Source organism: Mustela putorius, unplaced genomic scaffold (assembly GCF_011764305.1).
Source record: "Mustela putorius furo isolate JIRA1106 unplaced genomic scaffold, ASM1176430v1.1 tig00000095_pilon_pilon_pilon, whole genome shotgun sequence".
Taxonomy (NCBI): Eukaryota; Metazoa; Chordata; class Mammalia; order Carnivora; family Mustelidae; genus Mustela; species Mustela putorius.
This window is the reverse complement of record NW_025421280.1, coordinates 21,543,493-21,565,116: the sequence shown is the minus strand read 5'-3', so window position 1 is coordinate 21,565,116 and position 21,624 is coordinate 21,543,493. Positions and strand designations below refer to the sequence as shown.

At 57.8% G+C, this 21,624-nt stretch overlaps 2 protein-coding genes across 5 annotated transcripts in view; both read right to left on the bottom strand.

Annotated features, from left to right (window-relative positions):
- Positions 1 to 108: 108 nt before the first annotated feature.
- TMEM115 (transmembrane protein 115) lies at positions 109 to 4,841 on the bottom strand. The gene is made up of 2 exons (XM_004760561.3): positions 3,505 to 4,841; positions 109 to 886 (listed from the first exon to the last, which is right to left on the bottom strand). The coding sequence occupies exons 1-2, from the start codon at positions 4,353 to 4,355 to the stop codon at positions 682 to 684; spliced, it is 1,056 nt and encodes a 351-aa protein (XP_004760618.1). The 5' UTR covers positions 4,356 to 4,841; the 3' UTR covers positions 109 to 681.
- Positions 4,842 to 6,993: 2,152 nt separating this feature from the next.
- CACNA2D2 (calcium voltage-gated channel auxiliary subunit alpha2delta 2) overlaps positions 6,994 to 21,624 on the bottom strand; it is a 138,702-nt gene continuing 124,071 nt past the window's right edge. The window contains exons 17-39 of one of the 4 annotated variants that reach the window (XM_045079470.1): positions 21,400 to 21,474; positions 20,009 to 20,083; positions 19,860 to 19,931; positions 19,703 to 19,774; positions 19,537 to 19,598; positions 18,549 to 18,625; positions 17,402 to 17,422; positions 14,657 to 14,717; positions 12,459 to 12,556; positions 12,148 to 12,238; positions 11,977 to 12,039; positions 11,727 to 11,830; positions 11,365 to 11,463; positions 11,184 to 11,272; positions 10,931 to 10,981; positions 10,605 to 10,676; positions 10,341 to 10,493; positions 10,128 to 10,180; positions 9,945 to 10,000; positions 9,695 to 9,821; positions 9,437 to 9,546; positions 9,254 to 9,336; positions 6,994 to 9,167 (exon numbers count right to left, since the gene is read on the bottom strand). In XM_045079470.1, coding sequence (XP_044935405.1) covers positions 9,027 to 9,167; positions 9,254 to 9,336; positions 9,437 to 9,546; positions 9,695 to 9,821; positions 9,945 to 10,000; positions 10,128 to 10,180; positions 10,341 to 10,493; positions 10,605 to 10,676; positions 10,931 to 10,981; positions 11,184 to 11,272; positions 11,365 to 11,463; positions 11,727 to 11,830; positions 11,977 to 12,039; positions 12,148 to 12,238; positions 12,459 to 12,556; positions 14,657 to 14,717; positions 17,402 to 17,422; positions 18,549 to 18,625; positions 19,537 to 19,598; positions 19,703 to 19,774; positions 19,860 to 19,931; positions 20,009 to 20,083; positions 21,400 to 21,474 — 1,905 coding nt within the window. In that variant the 3' untranslated portion in view covers positions 6,994 to 9,026. The remainder of the gene's footprint in view (positions 9,168 to 9,253; positions 9,337 to 9,436; positions 9,547 to 9,694; positions 9,822 to 9,944; positions 10,001 to 10,127; positions 10,181 to 10,340; positions 10,494 to 10,604; positions 10,677 to 10,930; positions 10,982 to 11,183; positions 11,273 to 11,364; positions 11,464 to 11,726; positions 11,831 to 11,976; positions 12,040 to 12,147; positions 12,239 to 12,458; positions 12,557 to 14,656; positions 14,718 to 17,401; positions 17,423 to 18,548; positions 18,626 to 19,536; positions 19,599 to 19,702; positions 19,775 to 19,859; positions 19,932 to 20,008; positions 20,084 to 21,399; positions 21,475 to 21,624) is intronic. The other 3 variants (XM_045079474.1, XM_045079483.1, XM_045079487.1) reach the window with 3 other exon arrangements.

The window sequence follows — 21,624 nt, the reverse complement described above, 5'->3', positions numbered from 1 at the left end:
CAGCTGGAGTTGCCATGGCAACCAAGCCCTGGACTCTAAAGTCCCTAAGTTTACCATTGAACACGATGAGAGGGCTGTGCAAGGTGGTCTGACAGAGCCCAGGAGCCATACCTCAAAGAACTGCTTTATTGATACTGCAAGGCTGGGCCTGGCTGCCCACTCAAGTGGTCCTGTAAAAAATACTTGGGAGCTGTGGCTCTTCTGGCCCAGAACAAGCCACAGCCACAGCAGAGGGAATCAGAAATCTTCACACGAACATAGTCTTTCTGAGGGTGGGCAGGGAATTGCAGTCCGGCACTGGCTGGACCCCCAGAATGTTTTTGGCAAATCCTTGCCTTGGCTCAGGACTCTTGGCAACCAGGCAACCTGGGCTGGCCCAGGCACTGTGACACCAGTGTCCCTGTAGCCACTTGCTTGGGGCTATCTGCTGAGGTACAGTCTTACCTCAGAGGGCCTGGGCTGGCTGATGGTTCAGAGGCCCCATACCTGGCATAGTGGTTGTCTGGAGTTGGAACCAGGTAGCAAGAGTCCTGGGTAGTGTTGGCGAGAAATAGCAGAAGGCTGTGGAGACCCCCAGCAGGCCTTCTTCCCTCTCCTCAGAGCAGTCAGTGCCCTGGAGTAGCTGAGAGGTGTCAAGGGGGAGCTTGGGAGAGGAGATGCTACACTCAAGGTGGTCTGGAGTTACAGCTTCGGGGGAGCTGCCTCGAAGGTGATCAGGCTGGATTCTGGGGCAGCCCCCTTTCCTGGGAGCATGGGGGCCTTGTCAGAGGGTATGGGGCTATCCACCTTGTCCCCTGCCTCCTCTTCATCGTCGTCCATGCTTGGCCAGACCGACTGGTCCTCCACTCTCTTCAGCCGCTCATTGAGGGCCTTCAGGGCCAATTGCCTGGAGCCAGGGGAAAGATGACAAATCACTATGGGTTTGGACTTGGCTCATGCCCTATATTCTTTCCCCATGAAGCTGGCTCCCCCTACCACCCAGCTTTCTCTTAGAATCTTATGCATTCCCTTTTGCCATGAAAGACCCAGGGCTCCCCAGGGACTGGATAGGACCCATTCAGCCATCAGAATAAGGACCCAAAGGGCTGGCTGCCCACACACAGAACTTTCCCTTCATAGTCTGGGCACCTCCAGGCTTAGAAGGCCAGCAGGGTGTCTGCCAGACTGGCCACCAGGCCAGCCTCAGCAATGATTCTGAGAATGGGGCCTAAGCATGGGCAGAGCTGGTACCCCAGGGAAGATGGGTGGAAGGATAAGTCCCTTGGATGTGGGCACTGGTATCACATCCAAGAAGAGGGTTATTACTTCTCTCTCTCTCCTTGTTAGTTGTGTTTTGAGTCTCCTGGCAGGGGTTGGAGGGGAATGCTGGAACTCAAGCACCTATGTGGGATCTCAACCTGGGAAGCAGGGCCAACTTGGGTCAGCCGATCCCTCCTAACGGACTCTAATGTTTTCCTTCCCAGAGGAATCCCCACAGCCACCAGGACCTGTGTTAGAGCAGGGACACACCAAGTCCTTGCAGAAAGAGGAGGGACAGCTTATGTGTGTAGGAGACAGGCCAGAGCCTACAGTTCCACTGGACAAACCCTTTTGGACCTTACTTTGGGGGAAGGTGGGAAAGTTGACTGGAAGGTATACCTGTGCATTTGGGACTCTAGTTTACCCAGGAGGTGGAATGCCCATGCTGCCAGCTAATACTTCCAATAGTGGTAACTCTGGGACCCTGATGCCTCAACCTGTCTGTGCTATAAGGATGGGGGACAGCCTCTAACAGCCTTCCAAGATCCATCAGAGGAGCAAAACTGTCAACATGCCAGGCAAATGACAGGAAAGGCAACAAGAACATGGACACAGAAAATGCTAGCCCAATTCCATCCTGTGCTCTAGCCTGACACATGGCAGACTGGCACAGATGGGACAGTTCCCTGTGCTACCCAGGCTCCAGCCTGGAGACAGCCTTGTCAGTTCTGTCTAAAGTCCGCTAAAACAGAGGTAAGTGACATAGTACTCACTTCCTCACGAGGGTCAAAGATAGGAAATCCTGCCTCGCACTACTAGTAGCCCTTTGGGTTTGGGAGCAGCATGCTGCTAGAGGCCCAACTGGTCGGAGAAGTAACAACCACAGGGCTATGCCAGGAACCTAGCTCCTGACAACCTTCCCTACCTCAGCCTGCCATTTTCTTGGACCTGAGCAGAGCTGTTTTGAATCTCCAGCCAACCCTAACTAATCCAAGACTTCTCACTAAAGAAAGAGTCCCCACCGGTACCTGTCCTACAGAGCTCTGAGGACAGCTCAGTTTTTGCCAGGTTCAGCCTTCTTGGTCCCACCTTCTCCACTGGATAAAGTGAAGACAGACCTTGGTCTTTAGGATTCATTGGCCACAGAGATACAAACCACAGGGCTCACAGTAATGCCCCGCAACATGTTTTGTGTACTTTTCGACACCCACCACCTTAGGCCATAGTAATCTGTGGCCCTTCTCCAGCTGGCAACTCCTTCAAGAAAGGGGTGTATCCTACACTCAATGCCACAGACCCAGTGGGGACTAAGCACGGGGATAACCTTTCAGGTGAATTCTTAAAGCTGCCTGCCAAAAATCAATTTAAGAGGTGAGCAAAAGCAAAAGCCTTTGGCAAATCCAGAAAGGAGGAACAGAGTCTGCTCCAGATTTCACTACCAAAGTGCCTAAAAAAGAACTTCAACAATGATGTTGAAAATGTAGCTAAGACAACTCTGGTGAGTCTACAGACCTGGGAGAGAGAAAACTGAATTAAAAAATGTCTTCCCAGCCCTGGACACGGTACATTCAGTGAATAATTCAGCTGGGGCTCCAGATGGCTTGGTTTACAGATAATGAAGGTTGTCTCCACTCCCTGTGTGGTCAGCATGCTCCCGCGGTGGGTCACATGGCCTGTTCCCTGGGTGTGGTGACACATACATGCTGGAAGGACAGGATGGCAAAGCTAGTAATACCCTGAGGTTTCCCCCTCAATAAATTAAGTGGCAGAGAGGCACAGCATCTGAATTAGGACCCAGGAAGAGGACATAGTTCAGCATTTTGAAACTGGGGTGGCTCAGACCACCTTGTAAGGAAGGTCTTCATGTGTGTCCCTCCCTCAATAGGACCAGCAGGTTGTTTCTGGCTCCCATAGGACCAGTGTCTAGGATTCCAAGACTCTGAGACAAGGTCAGGATTATGTGTACCCGACCCTCCATTAGCCCTTACACAGTACCAAAGGAAACTGGACATTTCTTAGGACTTGTTAAGTGGCCCGAGTGGTGTGAAAGGCAAATTGCACTCCTTCATGTTGGAAAGTGCTACTGGAGCCCGGCACCTAATTGCTGAGTTTCTCAAGGCCACAAACCGGATTTTATCTCCTGAGTCTGTCCCAACACCTGACCCTTGGCTGCCAGCCAACACACAGCAAGCACAACAGATGGAACGAGACTCGGGCAATAAAAACTCCCTTAGCTCAATAATGTTTTGGAAGACTCCACAGTACCTTCTCCGCTCTGCATCCTGAGGGTCTGTGCCTGGGAGGCTGATGGTGATGGAAGATGGGGCACCTACATCATAGCGCTTCACTGTCTTCTGGCATATCTTTACCTTCACCAGGAGGCTGTGTACCAAGTTCGCCAAGAGCCCCACCACAGGCTGTAGGATCTCAGGGAAGAAGGTGGCAAAAGCAAAGTGGTCAGCCATGTCCCCTCGGCCTCGGCTATGGCGCTGGTAGAAGCGAAGATACACCCAACTGGAGAGAAGCCCAAAGCCATAGGATGCCAGTGCTGGGCTCTGGAGCAGCGTGGCCAGCCGCAACAGCAGCAGCAGCCCCAACAGCAGCATGGGCACCACGCTGACGCGCACCTGGGGCACACGCAGGACCACGCAGTCCCCCATGGTTTGCTTGAGTGCCACCAGGACACCACCCAGGAAGCCCAGGGCTCCGTGGATGCGGATAGTGAAAAGGTAGACCAAGTTGAAGGAAGCCATGTAGGTGAGGAGGTAGGCGAAGGCCCCCAGCAGCCCCACAGACACATTCACCACTGAGAAGAAGATGAGCAGCTCCAGAGCTCCCCAGAGGGGCTCCAGCAAACGTCCAGCCACCACCACTGTGGCCAGGCTGATGGCCACATCCCACAAGTGCTGTTCCATCAGCCCATGGGTGGCCAGGGTCCAGATCCAGAAATTGGGCGGAAAGAGGTAGCCTGGGGTGACCGCCAGGCAGCCGGTATCCACGGCGAAGGACAGCAGGTAGAGAAAGAGTACTGCCGCGCACAGGGTCTTTACCACCACGCTGGCGCTGGCCAGGATGGCCCCCAAATGTTGGCGGGCGCCCGGTAGGGCGCGCTGCATCTTCCCGAAGGGCGTCGGCCTGAGGGAAGGGTCTAGTGTGTCAGGGGCCTCCCCGGGGCCTCGTCCCAGTCCGGCCCCGACGGGAGGCCCGGGCCCGGCCTAGTCACTGGCCTATGGCCCCGGTGAAGATTCCACTTCTGGCTGCGTCGGCTCCGGTCCCAAAGGGCCGAGCTGGGCTTGGTCGCGGGCCCGGGGCCTAGGCCCCTCGCCGGGGACCTGAGGGAAGGCCCTGGGAGGCTTCGGCACGTCTGCCTGCCGTCCTGCCTGCCTGTGGGCCCCGCGCCAAGCTGACCCGGCTGGCGTTGATCTCAGGGCTCGGCCTCTTCCATCCACTCAGGGGCCCGATGGTCTGAGCCGGACTGGAGCCTTGCTCTGAGCCCCAGTCAAGTCTCGTCAGCTCCGGCTCGGCCTCGGTCTCGGCTGCGACCGAGACCCTCCTCCCTTCCCAGGCGCCGACAAACAGCGGTGCTGCGCCTGCGCGTCCGGGCAGCGGCGGGATGCCCTTCCGGCTCCGAGGCATGCTGGGACACGTAGTCCTCTCCTGAAGACGGGGACGAGCGGAGATCAGAGTTCTGTAAAACTACAAGTTCCAGGAAGCTGTGCGCCCCGGCTGTTCCGGTTGATAAGAGGAGGCTGTGCTGGGGAGGTGTAGTGCTCAGGGCCGTTTCCGCTGGCTGTCCGGGTTTGGGGAGGAGTAAACTGGCTCAGGTAACCTTGGGAAGGCTCCGGGTACCCGCGTGGCAGCACAACTGGGGACACTGGCTTGCTGAACTTCCTGGGAACAGTGACTCCGTGCATGTACTTCTGAGTACATCTGAGTGTGTCCTTGTGGACAGGTGTGTAGGTAAGAATGTAGGTGGTCTCGGTGTGCGTACCAGTGTTCGGGAACTCCCGAAACTCCGTAGTCCGGTGTGTGCCTGACCTAGGTTGTATGGGTGTATGGGACCTGACCCAGATTGGGATTCTTGCTCTGCCATTTGGGGGCTCTGTGACACGAGCCAAGTTCCTCAATTTAATGAACCGTAAAATGGAGATGATGACAGGTCCTAGCACGGTGAGGGTTCGTGGGGACTGTGGTGTAAAATGCCAGTCCACCCTAGGTGCCCAGTGAGTATGTTGCTCAGGCTAACCTTGTTACTAGTGTGGTGGAGCTGCGACTCGAATTCAGGTCTCCTGCCCCTAAAGAGGCAAGACTGGGCTCCTTTTAGAGACTCTCTTCCCCGCCACAGATTTCTCATCTCTGGCCCTGAGGAAGAGAGGTCTCCCCGACAGACTTTGGGCCAGGGTGTTTACTGCAACAGTGGCTTCCTGCAGTTTCTGAGCAAACTGATTTTTTGGTGTATTGAGTCCCTTTTTAAAATTGTGCATGAATAATTAAAATAATTATACGACAAAGCACGTTTATAAAGCGCAGAATCCATCCCTTCCTTTCAGCCACTGATCTCAGTACAACTCCCAGTGTGCACATAGCCTTCCAGGTTACAAAGGGTGTTGACGTGACACCCTTTTCTTTGCCTAGGGTCTGGGTTCTCATTGGATGCCACCTAGGGTAGAGTTGCCAGACTGAGCAAATCGAAGTACAGGGTGTACAGTCAAATTTGAAATTTAGATAAATGAATGATTTTTTAGTGTAAGCATGTCCCCAGTCTTTTTAGTATAGTGCAGTATTGGAAACATTCTAAAAAAAAATGCGTGCTTATTTGAATTTCAGATATGACTAGACATTCTACATTTTATCTGGCAACCCTACCCCAGGATCTGGGGGCTGTTGCAGGGCATGGAGCTGTCTCTGGGGTTACTAGTTAGGCATTGCTCTGTGGCCAACCCATGGAGGGGAATGAGGATGGGCGTCTTTGTGAAGGCCTGGTTCCAGCCACAGGTCCTCTCTGAAACCTTTGCTGATTTCTTGCCCTTCTCACCATGGAGGAGAGGATTTCTCCTAAGTCTCAGTTTGTTTATCTGCAGTATGGAGATAAACTAGTACCCACGTCTAAGGTTGTAGGCTGGCTGCCCAGCCGGTGCATACAAGTGTACTCATGGAAGAGTGAGCATCAGCAGTACTGGGAAACCTCTGTGCTGGTGGTTACTGGTTTTTCTTCTTGAAAAGAGTGTGAAGGGTCACATGGACTAGGATTGATTATTAAGAGAGTTGGGATTAAATTGAACAAGGGTGTAGACAGGCCAGAGGAAGGTCTGAGAGGATTCACTGAAATGGACTCAGTCTTGGGTTCCAGTGTGAGCAGTGGCGGTCAAGGAGAGCACTGGGCCTTAAGCCTCTTCTGGGCTGGAAAGGAGCAGTGGTCATGCTTGTGGGTGGGCCAGACCCTGGCCTCCTCTAGACAACAGGATGGGGCCCTCAAGCACTGGGTCCTGGACGTGCACCCAGTACCACTAACTCATCGCTCCAAGTGGATGACCCGCCCACTAGGTCCTGGTGGTCTGCCTTGATGTCTAGACTGCTGCCTAAACTTGAATCTCGTCTGTCTTCTTTCTTCCACTGCCTTGGCCTATAAGGACAGCGTTTCTCAGAGGCTTTTGAGGTTATATGAGAAAGGATGTCAAGGTCCTGGCACTTTGGAGTACCAGGAAGCATTATGCCCTACACCCACTGGGTACCTGGGTTGCAGTGGCCTTCACTCCTGGCTGAATGGTAGATGCGACTTTGACGTCATGGCATCTGCCTTCAGGCTACCCGATCCCCACCCTGAGGCAGACACAGTGGATGGGAACCATTTGAAGTGAAAATATGAACATTATTTAATAACTGATCTTCTGTAATAAACCATTTGAAAATATTTTACAAGGAATCACACACACAATATTTTACAAAGTTTCTTGACTTTTTTGTCACCGTTTTTTCTGACTTGTCTGTACAAAATAGAACAACAACCAAAAAAAAGGGCGCAGAGAAAAGGAAATGGCCCCCCAGTCCCCCACAGATCCCCCGAGCCCGAGGTGAGGGGGCGGCCAGGTCGGGTGGGTGATGAGAAGGATCAGACCCAGCTCGGGGTTGGACAACTACCTGATGGGGATTGTTTGTCTGTTTTCCTGTTTTTTAAACTTAAAATATATATTTTTCTATATATGTTTGATTCTTTTTTATTTTAATATTCTCCATTGAGCACCTGACTACACTACAGTTACACACACGCCCCCGCAAGACATGGCTGGCATCTAGGCTGGGTGTACAGCTTGGGTGCCCACCCTGGCACCAGCAGCGGGCATGGACCATACACACACACTGAGAAAGCAACAAGCAACTTGACATTAATTAATGGAGCCATTAATTAATGCATCACCCTCCCCCCTCCTCCCAGTCCGTTTGAGCCTCTTGGCCACATCCCCCTGCCCTCCGTCCCCCACTTGCCCCCAGGCTGGGATGCCTTTAGGAGAAATGATCAGAATGAATGGTGTGAAGACATGTGCCTGGGCCCAGCCTCCGTGTGTGCAGTGTGTGTACATGTGTTTATGCATGTGCAAGTGTGTGTTCAGCGGGAACAGTTTGCCACCCCCCCATTTGGGGGCATGGAATGTGTGTATGTATGGGTGTGTGAAGAAACAGGGAATGGGCACGGGCCTGAGTGTGTAAGGGCCAGATTGGGGGTGGGATGGCCCAGCCAGGAGTGATTATGTTACTCTGGCTAAGGAAAAGGGCAATGTCTGGTGCATATTCCTCTGCTGAGAGGTGCAGGCAGTGGCTTGTGGTCCCGCTGGGAGCCTGACACTAGTGCGAAATGGTTACAATGAGCACCTGGCGGGGTGAGGGACATTTCCAGGATACTGGCGGCTAGGGTGGGACAGAGGGGTTGTCACCCCCTGCCCCAGCATTTGGCACTATTTGACATTCAGCTTTAGAGACAGAGGACCAGCTGGGCTGCAGGTCAGATTAGAGGCGGGCGGTGAGCAGGAGATGAAGTGTGGATGTGCCAACCCTCCCACCAACCCCTTGCCCTGTGTAAGGCTTTGTGAGCCCCCACCCCCACCCCACCCCATGGTGTGTGTGTGTGTGTGTGTGTCCCCTCCTTGGTGTGTCTAATGTGAGTTTCTGCCCTCGGGGCTCCAGGTGTGTTCGGGATTGTGTCTGAGCCAGTGTCACAATCACTGGCCTGTCACCTCTAGGGCTGGAGGAAGGTGGGAGGTGGCTGTAGGCCTGAAAGGGGCAGGAGTCCATTGTGGGGCTGCCTCAGGACTTCTCTCCTGCAAGGACTTAAGCTGGGATACACAGGCCTCAAATTGCCCATCTCAACTTCATTATTACCAGGGAATCCAGATTTGGTCCTGGGTGGGACCTAAGGGCCGGGTTAGAGGAGTCGCTGGGGCAGGGCCTAGGTCTCCCGCACAAAGGGAGCCTTGGGGCAGGGTGGGCAGTGGAGGCCTGGTTTGGCACCAGTACTGTGGCTTCCCTGTCCCAGCCCTCAGGGGTGGGTGAGTCCAGTGGGAATAAGGGGTCTGGGGTCACTCTGACGGTTCAGCGTCGAGATGTGGCTTGGGGGCCAAAGACCTGCGGTGCCCTCCTTTGGGACTCCCCCCCCCACTCCAAGGCTCAGACTCTTGAGCCTGGCCGCTAAGGTCCTTCAGTGAGGGAGGAGGCGAGGCTCTAAGGCGGGGTGTGTGGGGGCAGGGGAGTAGGGGAGAGACGGGGAGGCCTCGGGAGGGGTGGGAGGGGGACGCTCAGACGCGGCGCGAGGCGTGGGCGTGGACTTGGGGCTGCGGCCGGGGAGGCAGGCCCAGGAGGAGCAGCAGCTGCAGGGAGACCAGGACGCCCAGCGACGGCGGGAAGGAAGCTCCGCGGCCACAGTCTGAGGTATCTTCCTGCAGGAAGAGGCAAGGAGCGGGTCGGCCCGGGTGGCCCGGGGAGGAGAGGGAGCGCGAGGTCAAGTGCGCCGCCCCCTCCTCACCGTCGCGTTGTAGTCAAAGCAGATGTGCGGGCCTCTCCGGTATCGCGGTCTCTGCACCAGTTCACACTGCTCCGGGCCGTCCGCTGGGCATGGGTGGGGAGTCAAGGAGGCGGCAGGGCACGGAGGGGGCGCGCGGGGCAGGAGGGGGCGCGCGGGCGGCGGGGGACGGCGGGGGCAGGATACAGTGTGTCTCCTTCTGCAGCAGCCGGCCAGCCTCACACTGGCTGCAGAGCGGCTTCTCGGCCACCACGAAGAGAAGGTTGGTGTTCGTCAGTCTCTGCGCGTGGAACAGCCTGGAGGCAGGACGGGAAGGCGGGGCGTTGAGACTCGCCCCGCCCCTCCCCGCTGGAGCCCTGTCCCCGCCCCGGGCCGCGCCCACCCGGCAGGCTCCCGTCCGGGCCGCATCCCACCCGCTCCTCCGGTCCCGCTCCCCGCCGGCACCTGGAGCAGTTTCCGCAGTCGATGATGGCGTTGTAGGAGGCGTTCACCGACCCGAAGTAGTACTGGGTCTGTTTCATGACGCAGCTGCTCTCGCGCGCCTCGGGGCTCCCCTCGGCCTCCGTGGGGTCTGCGAGGGCCAAAGCGCCTCAGCCCTACCCATACACCGCGGCCAGCTCCCTTTGGGATGGGTCTGAGCTTAGACTGGGGAAGGGTGGGGTGTTCGAGGAGGGGCTTCCAAAGCCCCACCTACCTGCGTGGAACCAGCTATGATAGATGAGGCCATAGAGAAGCTGCTGGAACAAGGACCTGCAGGGCATGGGTCACTGAGTGGGGAAGTGGTCACCAGAGATCAGCGCCCTGCTCCACCACCTCTCTTGAGCCCTCCTCCTGCCCAGGGAGCACCCTCCCTCTGTGCCCTCCCCCCAGGACTCACCAGGCGGCAGCCGAGGTCCACCAGGCCAGGTTAAGGAAATCTGCAATGGTGGGCTGCGGTGGAGAGAGGGGCGTGGGCTGCCGCGGCTGTCCCCGGACCTGGGTCACCCTGCCCCAAACTCTCTCGTCAGAGGTGGAGCGTCATCTGTGGGCAGGTGTCCCAGGGCCGCCCCTCCCCCTCTCCATCTCTTGGCTGGGTATCATTGAGGCTCACCACAAAGACACCACGGGGTGCAGCACCCAGGTTGCCGGGCGGCTGGGGGGCGCAGGCTGCCTGATAGTCGTAGGACTCTTTGCGGGTGTAGAAGGAGTTGTTGTAGAGTGCCAGCATCAGGTTGGCATCGACCTCACTGAAGAACCTGCCCACCTGGGAATGCCAGGAGAGTGGTGGTCACAGGATTGGCAGTGCCACATCTTCCCTCCCCCTGGAAGGCTTCAGTCCTGGTTCCCCTCCTCCCACCCTCTTCCTGACCCTCACCTGGTCCCACTGATGATTCTGGTTTGACAGCACCAGGAATCCCCCATCATCAATGAGGACACAGAGCAGGTCCTGGGAGGTAAGGAAAGGGGAGGAGGATGGAGAGGGGCTCAGGCCCAGACCTTCCTCCCCAGACCCTGGCAGTCAGGTGGTTGGGTCAAAGGGGCACCACTCCCCCCACAGGTCTGGTAAACCTGTAAAGTCAAGGTGGGGATGTTGAGACACCCCTCCGCCCCGCCCCCAACCAGGCCAAGGGACAGGCTAGCAGTGCAGCTGGGACTAAGAAGTCTGGGATTAGGGTATGCTGTGGTTCAGGGTCCACGTACCTCATTGTTAACCTCGCAGTCCATCTCACAGTGGCTGCTGGGGCCACACTGCTGGGCAGAGAGCAAGAACCATAAGGTGCCTGCCAGTTCTCCCCCTCCCATCACCCTTCATACATCTGTGTCCCCAGGCCATCTGCAACAGCCACTGTTTCCCCAGAAGGCACAGGAACCACTCTGAGTGAGTGGTAGGGGTTCCTGGGGGGCGGGGGACTCAGTACTGCTGGGCTTACTGCCCCCACCCCCGCCCAGGTACCTTCTGAGGCTGGTCCTGGTGGGTACGGTTGCTGGCTAGCACCTTGAACTTCTCAGCCCAGGCCTCTAGGTCCAGCTTAACACCTACCACTATAGAGGACAGCAAGGGGCCATCAACGCCCGCCTGCCTGGGCAGCACCCTGTCCATCATCTCTTTTCCCGCCTCCGCCCCAGGCATTCACCTGCTGGCCTCAGTGAGCGTCCGCCCAGGCTTAGCTCCACAGCTGTGCTGACGAGGATGCCCACCGTGTCATTCTCCAGCTCCAGTGGCCTTAACAGGGCTGCAGGTGGGGTGGGGCGGTCAGGGGTAGGGGCCAGTGGCCATACTGACCACTCTGTGTTGGGCCTGTGGACCCCAGAGCCCAAGCCAAGCACCTGGTACCCAGTGTAGCGTTGACACAGCCTAGCTCTGTCTTCTTATTGGCCCCAGTCTTGGCTCACCTCATGTTCAAGAGCGGCCTCAGCAGCAGAGCCCAGCCCTGGCCGAGCAGACAGGGAAGCCTCAACTTCCCACCCGCTGCTGGGCACCTGGGAGGACACTCACCATCCTGGTGTGGGGGTTTGAAGACATAGCCACGGTTATCCAGGCTGCGGCGGTAGAAGCTGGCATTGAAGGGCTCCGGGTTCTCTGTCCAGTCCTCAGCTGCTCTGATTACCGAGATGGACAGAGGTTGGTGGAAAGGGTGGTGTGCAGGGGACAGTGTCTCAGCAGGTGCAAGGAGGCCTATGGGTGGCGGGACAGAGGCAGGGTCCCAGGCGGCGGCAGGGTCCTGGGTGGCAGGTAGGTCACTTACTTGTTGGGGAATACGCGGGTGATGCCGCCGTCGGTGGCAGCGAACACAGCTAGAAGGCTGTACCTGAGGGGCAGCAGGGAGGTGAGTCACAGGCCTGCCTTCTTCAGGGCAGTGCCAGGGCCTCTGGGCCCATCCCAGCCTCCTTGCCCCCACAGGCTGGGCAGTGCCTACGTGTTGAGATCCTGGTCCCGCCAAACACGCTCCACCAGCTGCTGTGTGATGCCAGTGTCCAAGATCAGGTTGTGCAGAAGGAAGTTGTTGCCTGGAACGGGAGGGTAAGGGTGGAGAGGGCATCTTCTTGTGGCTCCCTGCCCACTGTCCCCTGTATACCCCACACTGTCTGGAGCCTTCCCCACTCTCTGGCCCAGACCCTGCCCTGGGCTTGGGTCTGCATCATGCCTGCCCGGTCTCGGGGTTCTATTGGGCTGCCTCCCTTGGGGCCTGGGCACTGCCCAGAACCGGAGGCCCCACCAGGCACTCACACTGCTTGGAGTCTGGAGTCACTTTCTCCATGAGCTCAATGAAGTTTTTCAGGAACTCGGTGTTGTTGTCTGAGGCGTTCAGGTCCTTGCAATACTCTCTGGGGATGGGGAGGGGTGAGAAGAGTGGGCTTGGGGGGCTGGACAGAGCAGAAGGGCTGAGGTTTCCCAACAGGCCTGCCTGGCCATTGGCTGAGAAGCCTGGGCCTCAGCTGGGGACTGTGTATTCCTGCTGGCTAGGGCCGTGTGTGCCCTGCAGGCTGCCACGTCTGGGGGTGGTGGGCAGAGCTGACACGAGAAGGATGGTCCGCTTCCTCCAGTCTGGCAGATTCTCCCTCCTGGGTATAGCCCCACAGAGCCTCCCACCCCTCCTGTGTAGCTGGACGGAGATGGCCCACGGGGGAGGCCCCAGGAAAGGCCTCATGGCTGGCTCGTCCCCTTGTACGCTGAAGTACCTGCGGGCACCAGGTGCGTGAGGAACCAGCACTGGCTTTGTCAGGCTGCGTCTAAGCCCTCTGCCGCCTCCTGGCTTCTCACATCTGGACAACTCACTTAAGCTCCACGAGCCTCAGGTTTTCCCCTCATACCACAGAGAGTGTCAGGAAGTCAGGGGGGAGCATGTGGGGCCTCAGACTGGCCGTTCCTTCTGCCTGGGATGCTCCTACCCCAGAAGTGGACAGGAGAAATCCCTCACTTCCTCAAGACACTCGCTGGGCTTGGGTTCTGGGTCCCAAGAACTTGGGAACTTTGGGGTCATGAGAGGCCTGCTTAGGGCTCTGTTCCCCAGGAAGTCTTGGCGAGCTGTCCTTGTACAGATGGAGCTCTCCTTCCTGCCCAGTCCCGCGCCCCTGCCACCATCCACCTCCCCACTGGCCTGGAGGCAGCAACCTTAGAAATTTTTAAAAATGCACTGCTTCCTGAGGCTATGCTAGGGCCCATGGTTTGGTGAGGCATCGGGGACCGGATCTCAGTTCCCGCTTGCTCTCTGGCCCCGATGGCCTTTGTGCTCTGCCATGTGGGGCACAGCTGACATGCAGAGGGACACCCATATGGTCGTGCTTCAGCTACAACCCTCCACCCCCTGCCGCACCTCCCTGCCCCAACACTATGTACATTTACAGCTGTGGATTACTTCCTTCGCTCACCCAACGCATAGTTACTGAGCTCTCCTGAGCCAAAGGTCCAGAAGTGACAAAAACAAACCAGTCCCCTCTCTCAGGGCCACGTGGGCCACACAGGCCTTTTCACTCATTGCCACTGTCACTCATGACCATAGACATCCCCCCGTAGTACATTCAGACTTACAAATGTTCACAGTTACTCACAGATAAAACACTCATCTACAGAGAGTCGAGAGCAATCTGTGGGAGCATGCTCACACGTGCACACACGTGGAGGTCAGGAGTGTCCAGAGCCCCCATGTGGTGCTTGAGAGTGCCCCCGGGTCTCTGTCAGCTCCCCCAAACTGCCCCTTGTCCAGAGTGAGGTTGTGGGGGAGGGCTTCGCCACGTGGGGGCCTGTTGGCCTCCTCACTTGTGGGGCAACAGGCAGAGGGTGGGCACCTGAGGATGTGTGTGCAGGCTGAGTGTGCACTTCAGGGAAGGCCCAGGGTGCTGGACCCCGGCCCCTCACCAGCCTGAGCAGCTCTTCAAAGCCCTTGTACTCCCCACCTCCCCCAGGCCCTGTGAGCTGGAAATTCAGCACTGCCCACAGGAGCTCTGGCTGGCTCATCCCCAGACCCACACAAACACTGACTGACACAGAACAAGGCTGGGGTGCAGGGTGGGGGTGGGGTGGGGTGGGGCGCACGCCACAAACCAGAACAGCAGCTGTCCAGGGACGAGTGGGCTGTGGACAGCCTGCCCAGGGCAGAAAGGGTCCTTCCTGGTGTGGCCTGGGAGGGCAGGGAAGATGGGCAGAGTCCGGGGGCCCTCCCATGCCAGGCCCAGTGGGGGCTGCAGCTGGGGGAAGGTGCTGGCCGCTGCTGCCTGGTGTGGCCACATGGTCCAGGGATGCACAGGGGTGCACAGCCAGGGCTATGCACGGGGTGGGCGGGGCGAAACCGCACAGGGTACACACACACACACACACACACACACAGCTCCAGGCAGTAGTGCAGGAGGTGGAGGGAGGGCGGGGGGGGGGGTGCTGGGGCAGTTGGGTTTAGGGAGGACACCTCAGCAAGGCCACACGCAAGCTACCTGGGAGCAATGAAAACATGTCCTTCAGACTCAAAGCTGCTGGGGAGCAGGAACTCAAAATCTGCAACAGAAACGGGGGGTTATCCGGCGGGGGCTGGGGAGGCAGGAGGCCAGGGGGCTCAGAGCTGACGGGGGAGGCGGGGCGGAGGGACAGGGAAAGAGGGTGGCTTGAGGGAGGGGGAGACACCAGCAAAGAGGGAACCCGCCACTTCCACGTTCAAGTTCGAGCCAGAGAGAAGGGGCGGGCAGAGAGACGGGTGGGCGGGGAGGGGGGCGGAGGGCCTGTGGAGACCACGCATCGCAGGAGGAGGGCAGTTATAGCCAATATGTTGCCCAGGCCTGGTCCTCTGCCGGCAGTGAGTCCCGTGGCGCGGCTGTATATGCTTCCATACGGCTGTGTATAGCACATATACACGGACACACACACACACATATATATATACACACACTGCTATATATATGCATGTTCTGGGGGAGGCGCCGGTCTCGCTCTTATCACGTCCGTAATGGAAAAAACCGCATGCGGAGCTTCCTTTGCCTCCAAAGAGACTTTGAGGAAGGGAATTGGCTTTTGGCTGCGGATTTTTATCTCTCTTTCTTTGCTGCAGCTGTTTGCATTTTGGTAGGTCTCGCTTTTGTTCCGTGTCAGGCATCAACATGGCCAAACCGAGGGGATTTCTCACGGGCACAGACAGTCCAACCAGAGACAGGGTGGGTGGCTGGGGCCGGGCTGCAGTGCATTGTGGGGGTCCCACGGTCCTTCCTGGGCTGGGAGGCTGGGTCAGGGGAGACTCTCAAGGTGCCTGGGAATGTTCCCAGGCTGAGGGAGGAAGGTCAGGAGCCGGGGAGGGGGGGATGGGAGTGCTGCTTGATTGTGTCCTGTCCTCTTGGGCTGGCGACATGAAGGTGGTGAGGGGGCTGGCAGAAGAAGAATGGGCCTCCACCTTTCCTAGGACCTGTCTGGGTTCAGAGCAGCCAAGGAGGAATGCTGGGGCTCCAGGAATTGTGGGGTGCTCTTGAGGGATCCCCAGTTGGGCCTGTGCACATGTTTGGGAGTGAGCACATAAGTACATGGGAGAGCTTGTGTTTGTGTGAGCATGCATGTGTACGACTGTCTCTGGGTGGCTCTGGGAGTGAGGCTGGGGCTTCTCTTGGGCCTCTTCCTGCCGGGCTGGGTCAGCTACCTGCTGGTTCTGCATTTTGGGGGCAGGCTGCCCCTGCCCCATGACCTGTTGCCCTCTGGGCTGCCCACCTTCCAATCCTGTCCTCGCCAAGGTTCCAACCTCTCTGTCACCGTAGGGCTTTATTTTTGCAGAAGAGGGGTCTTATCTGTTCCCAGATACTCCCACAATGCACTGCAAGATTCCGAGAGGTGGGCTTGGGGTGCCTGGAGGGGCTGGGCAGTCACTGGTTGGACTGTTGCTTTCTGATGGGACTGTGAGGCAGGGTTTGGACACAAGCCGACAGGGAATGGGTGTGGGGGAGGGGAAGGAGGAGAAAGAAGAAGGAGGTAGGGAGACTAGGCTATAGTTGTCATTGTTACCAGAGCCCTGCATTTCTGGGGACACTGGAAGGGATGTGGAAGGGGAAGAAAAGACAACTCAAGCCAGTGGGAGTAGGGCCTGTCCCCCACCCCCACCCAGGCCACTGGGGCCAGCTCTATCCTTTTTGCTGGACTAGGCTGGATAGGGCCCCTGGGGCTCCTGGGGGAGCCCTGGCTTCCAGGTCATCCCCTTGTGGCTCTCCATGCCCCTTTGTCACAGCACTCCCTGGGCAGGGTGTCTCTGTGTACCTGTGGCAGAGCCCCTCCCGTGCTTCCCTTTCTCATTCTCCTTATTGTCCACCTGAGTCTGCGAGTTCCCTGCCTGCCTTCCTCCAGAGTCTCTGGCTTCGGTTATCTCTTAGAGCCAGAACATTTTTCTTCATCCCCTTCATTCCCTCCAAGCTCTTTTGCTGGCCCTTGCTAGGCTCACCATCCCTGAGTCTGCTTTTCCTTCCCGGGGAACATCTTCTCCATACCTGGCCACCTGCCCCAGTGGCAGTGGGTACCATGGTTGGGCTGGGCCAGCGGGCTTTAGCAAAGCAGTGGGGGCAGCAGGGGACAGGGGCGTCAGCACCTAGGCCAGTGCCCAGGATGGTTGGGTCGGCCTTGCTCTCCCAGTGGCGTGGCTGATGCTCCATCCTGCCCGTCCCAGGGCAGAGCTTCCAGAGCCTCTGTCACCCCTTGGGGAGCTGCCAACTTCTGGACCAACTGACAGAGACCACAGGAGGGAGAACTATCCCAGAGGAAGCCTGAGGTGGCTGTGGCTTTCCCATAAGCCTTTCATAAGCCCCGTGGAGGACTTCTCTCTAGCCCCTCCCTGCCTATCAGGGCCTCTGTCGTGGGGGGTGGGAGGTGGTGGAGAGGCATCCAGCCCTGTCCCCACTGTTGAGTTGTCTTGGAGGGACAGAGAAAGTGGGGATGGGCGGGGACCTGCCCAGAGGGAGCAAGGAGGACGAGGGGGGGCCTGAGCTCTCAGAACACCCGGAATCCACCCTGCAGGCGGGGCCAGGAGAAGGGCTGCTGGCTGTAATAGGGGTTTAGGGATGAGGAAAAAGGCAAGAACTAGAGGAGACAAGGGGATGCTGGGAGGAGCCCTGGAGAGCGGAGGTTTGGCTGGTTCCTGGGCAGGGAGGGGGGCAAGCAGGGGTGTGAGGGTGGGTGGGGTGGGGGGAGGAGGGTGCACTGGTTCTGAATATACTTGCCCTTCAGTTTGCTGATTGGCACTGGGACAGTCCACCAAGAGAGAAAGCGAGGAAAACAAAAACAACACAAACACAAAAACAAACGAAAAGGGGGAGGGGAAGGGGAGGGGCACAAACAATATTTTATTCAATGGCTGTTTGAATGAAAATATTGTGTCTCATCATCATACCGAAAGGAAACTTCTTGCAAAAAAACGACATGAGAGAGAAAGAGAGAGCGAGAAAACTCAAAGGAGATGAGCCCCAGTCGGCCAGGCAGGTGGGGGGGGGCGCCCGGTGGGGGCCGGAGCCCCAGCCTCCCTCCCAGTGACTCCGGGCAGAGGGCAGGCGGGGCCACAGGCTCCGCCTCTTGGGGGGGGGGAGGCCCAGGGTGAGCAGGACATGCAGGGATGAGCCACAGGCAGAGGAGTGGGCAAGGGAGGGAAGGAAGGAGAGAGATCCGGAGAGGAAGAGAAGGGGAGAGGAAGGAGGAAGGAGAGGCAGGGAGGGTGGGCTGGGGGGGGTGAAGATGGGGAGGAGAGCAGAGGGAGGGAGGGAGAGAGAGAGTACGGATACTGGAGTAGGGGAGAGAGAAGGGAGAGGGAAAGGGGGAGACAGAGAAGGGGGGGATACAGGGAAAGGGGAGAGGAGGCCGAGGGAGAGAAGGAAGGGCAGAGGGAGTAAGGCACGGGGGGTCAGAGGAAGGTGAGAGGGCGGCTGAGGGAGGAGGAAAATGCAGGAGGTTTGGGGGGGGTGGAGGAGGGGAGAGAGAGACCCTGGGAGAGGGGCACGACAGGGGGAGAGAGCTCAGGGCGCTGGGGAGAGGAGAGATGAGAGGAGGGGGTGTCTTCCAAGAATGCAGCCCCCAGGGGTGTGCGGAGGGGAGGCAGGCTAAGGAGGGAAGACACGCAGTAGGAGAAACTAAAATCAAAAACCTCAACGGAAATCATGAGAGAATGATCTGGAACCAAATCTGAGAAAAGGCGAGCATGCAGATTTCCACAGACTTTTGGATGGCTGGTGCCCCAGCCTGCGGGTGCCTGGGGGGTGGGCAGACTGGGCAGGAGGGGCTGCCTTGCCGCCAGTGGCTGGCTCTGCTGCCTGGGGCCGGCCAGGGTGCGGGGCAGAGGCAGGGGTGCAGGGCGCAGGCAGGGGCCGGGCCACTTACACTTGACCTGTAGGATCTGGTCGCTGAGGTTGGCTTGGAGGTAGAAGGTGCTGTAGGGCGGGAGCACAAGCCCCAGGCTGGGGAGGAGGAGAGGGAAGGAGCATATGTCACTCACTTCTGGGGAGAGGGGGGCCACATGGACATCCAGCGCCCCAACTCCGCGGCCTTGGAGCTGGGTAGAGTGGCATGGGCTGTGAAGTCCCCTCTTCTGCCCACCAGGGCCACCTTGCCCTGGTAGCTGTGGGAGATTCACTCCCCAAACTCTCCTGGACACCTCAGGATGCACAGCCCAAAGCAAGTCCCCACCCAGCAGCCCCTGCTCCCAGACACCAAGCCAGCCTCCTCAGTCAGGCCAGCAGACTCACAAGGGGCAGAGCACTGTCAGTGAGCTAGGCTGGTGGGAGCACAGCCATGGGAGAGGGGTCCTCGGTCCCCAGAGGATTAGGCTATGTGAGGGCCAGTGGAAAGCAGGGCTGGGCTGCCACGCTGAGGAGCAACCACAAGCCAGGACGCGGGTGTGAGTGAGACGGGCTCTGGGGGGCCCAAGAAGACAGCCTGCACAGCCTAGGGCCTGACCCATAAGGGTACCTCTTCTGAGGGCTGTGGTGCCTGCTGAGAGCCAGCCCAGGGATGTGCTGAAGGTGATCTCCTGGGTGCAGATACCCAGGGACACAATCCAGGCAGGGGTGACATGAGGGGGTGGGCTGGCGTGGGAGACATCAGATGCACTGTCTTGTCTCTGTCCTGTTCTTCCAGGAAATGGCCCTTGTTCCTGAAGGGCCAGCCAGAGGCCCTTGGGGGACTGAGAGTCCCGGGGTGAGTAGTGAGCAGCCCTGGCTGCTGGTGCCCCACTGGGATCCTGGCTGCAGCCCCTGAGAACCCGCAGACCCACAGACCCAACCCGCAGATCCAGACAGGAAGAGGGCTCAGACTCTGGGCTCTGCGGCTGCCCCGCCCCTCCCTGCCGGCCCCGCCCCACCCCACTCACCTGTAGTTGGTGCTCCTTATGGGCACCCAGGTGTAGTTCCGCACCACCTCGTCTACGTACCTCTGAGAGAAGAGGCTGGGTCAAGTACTTGGGCCAGCAGGCAGGGGTGGGATGGTGTGTGGGAGGGCGCCCGCCCTGACTCTGTCCCCCTCTACTGTCTTCTCACCTCATCCAGGGACTTGACCAGTGTTCTGATTTGCTTGTGGCCCTTGTTGCCATCGATCATGCTCCGACGGATCTGAAAGGGGAGGGATGTGAGCGGCGAGGCCCCTGCTCTCAGCTGCTCTGGGGGCCGCCATCTTTACTTCCCTCCCTTTCCTTACCTCCTCCTTGTTCTCATCCTCCAGCTCTGCATCCAGGAAGTCCAGAGTCACAGGCTCCCGGAAGTTGGTGGTCTGTGGGAGGCAGGGCAGGAGGTCAGGGGTCGCCATCTTGAAGGGTCTACCCTCCTCCTAACTGCCCCCTGGCTCACCTGGGGCTTGAGGTTGGGGTGCAGCAACACGTAGCCGTTCAGATCAATGGCAAACACATAGCCGTTGGCTCCAAGCTGGGGGCATAGATGAGGGGGCTCAGAGCCTAGGGGCCAGGCAGGGATTCCCCAGACTCTCGAGCTCTTCCTCAGCCTGCTTTCCATATCACTGAGGGGGTGCCATATGCCTGCCTGGGCCAGGGGCCCTCACATGCCATGTGGCCTTGAACCCGTTTCTCAAATCTAGCCCAACACGCTAGTGTCCCTTGTTGAGGCTGATGGGCTCCACAGGACCACGATTCGATTTGGCCTTCTGCCCCCACGGCTCCTGGTTCTCTTCAAACTGTCAGTCACCTAGACTGTTCTGCTTCCTCTGGCCCCTTGGGGCGGACATCCCCTCCCTGTCCCTTCGCCACTACTGTTTCCTTCTAGTCCCCATTTCAGTAGATCGCATAGGGAGGAGGGTATCCCTTCCAGACAGAAGGAGGAGTGAATGGGACCTTGGACTCACCCGTACCTCTCTAGGCTGTTTTCTCACTGCACATGGAGGCCAGCGACACAGGGCCTTCATGTGGCTCCCATCTAGGCAAGCTGTCTGTCACACACGTCCCATCCCCCACCCTTTTGCAACCAAGACCAAAGCTGCCTTCGCCACAGGCCCTGGGCCAGCCACACTGACCTTGCCCCTTCCCTGGTTTATGATTTTGGTGTTCACCTTCCGTCCTTTGCTCAAAGGGTTTCCTGTAACTCCAAGGAGTCTATCTGACCATAATGCCAGGCCTGCCTGGCCCGTCACTTGTTACTGTGTGGCTAGAAATAATTTTTACATTTCTTTTTAAAAAGATTTATTTATTTATTTATTTTCAGAGCAAGTGAGCATGCATGTGTGCAAGTGGGGGGAGGGGCAGAGGGAGGGAATCTTCAAGCAGACTCCCTTGCTAAGTGGCCTAGGTGGACCCCATGTTGAAACCAAGAGTCAGACACTTAACCAGGCGCCCCTGTTTTTTTTTTTTTTTACATTTTTAAGTGGTTAAAAGAGATCATGCCATGAAAATTACGTGAAATTTAAATTTCGGGACCCACAAACGTAATTGTTATGGAACAGAGCCATGCCCACTTATTTGTTTTGTCTATGGCCATTCTCCGTACAACAGCAGAACTGAGTCTGAGTACTTACACTAGCAGAACCTAAAATATTCATAGTCTGGCCCCTCACAGAAAGTCTGCCGATCCCAGCTCGAGGCCCAATGTCACCTCCTCCAGAAGCCTTTCCTGACTGCCTCAGTTCACAGGTCTCCCTGGAGGTGCTGTAAGCCCTCTCACACACCTCTGCTGAGCCTGGCTTGTGTCCCTGTGGGAGGCAGAGCTGGGTGGACGGGCAGATGGACACTTACTGTGTAATTTGGAGTCAGCCTCTTGATGTCATTCAGAGCCACATCGATGCCCATCACACCCAGGATCAGCTGGTTCTGAGAACAGAGGCATGGGGTCTGCAATGAACTCAAATCCACAGGGGAGCCCCACTGTCCAAACCTCATGCCCTAGGCCTCATGCTGCTCACAAGAGGTTGCCTCTGTCCAGTCTGAAGGCTATCCTGTCCCTCCTCTGTCCCAGGCCTG

Excerpts from the sequence above, each read along its gene's own strand:
- TMEM115 (XM_004760561.3), bottom strand. The coding sequence starts at position 4,355 with ATGCAGCGCGCCCTACCGGGCGCCCGCCAACATTTGGGGGCCATCCTG. Across the intron at positions 887-3,504 it reads CAGGATGCAGAGCGGAGAAG|GCAATTGGCCCTGAAGGCCC; the intron begins GTACTGTGGAGT and ends CCCTGGCTCCAG.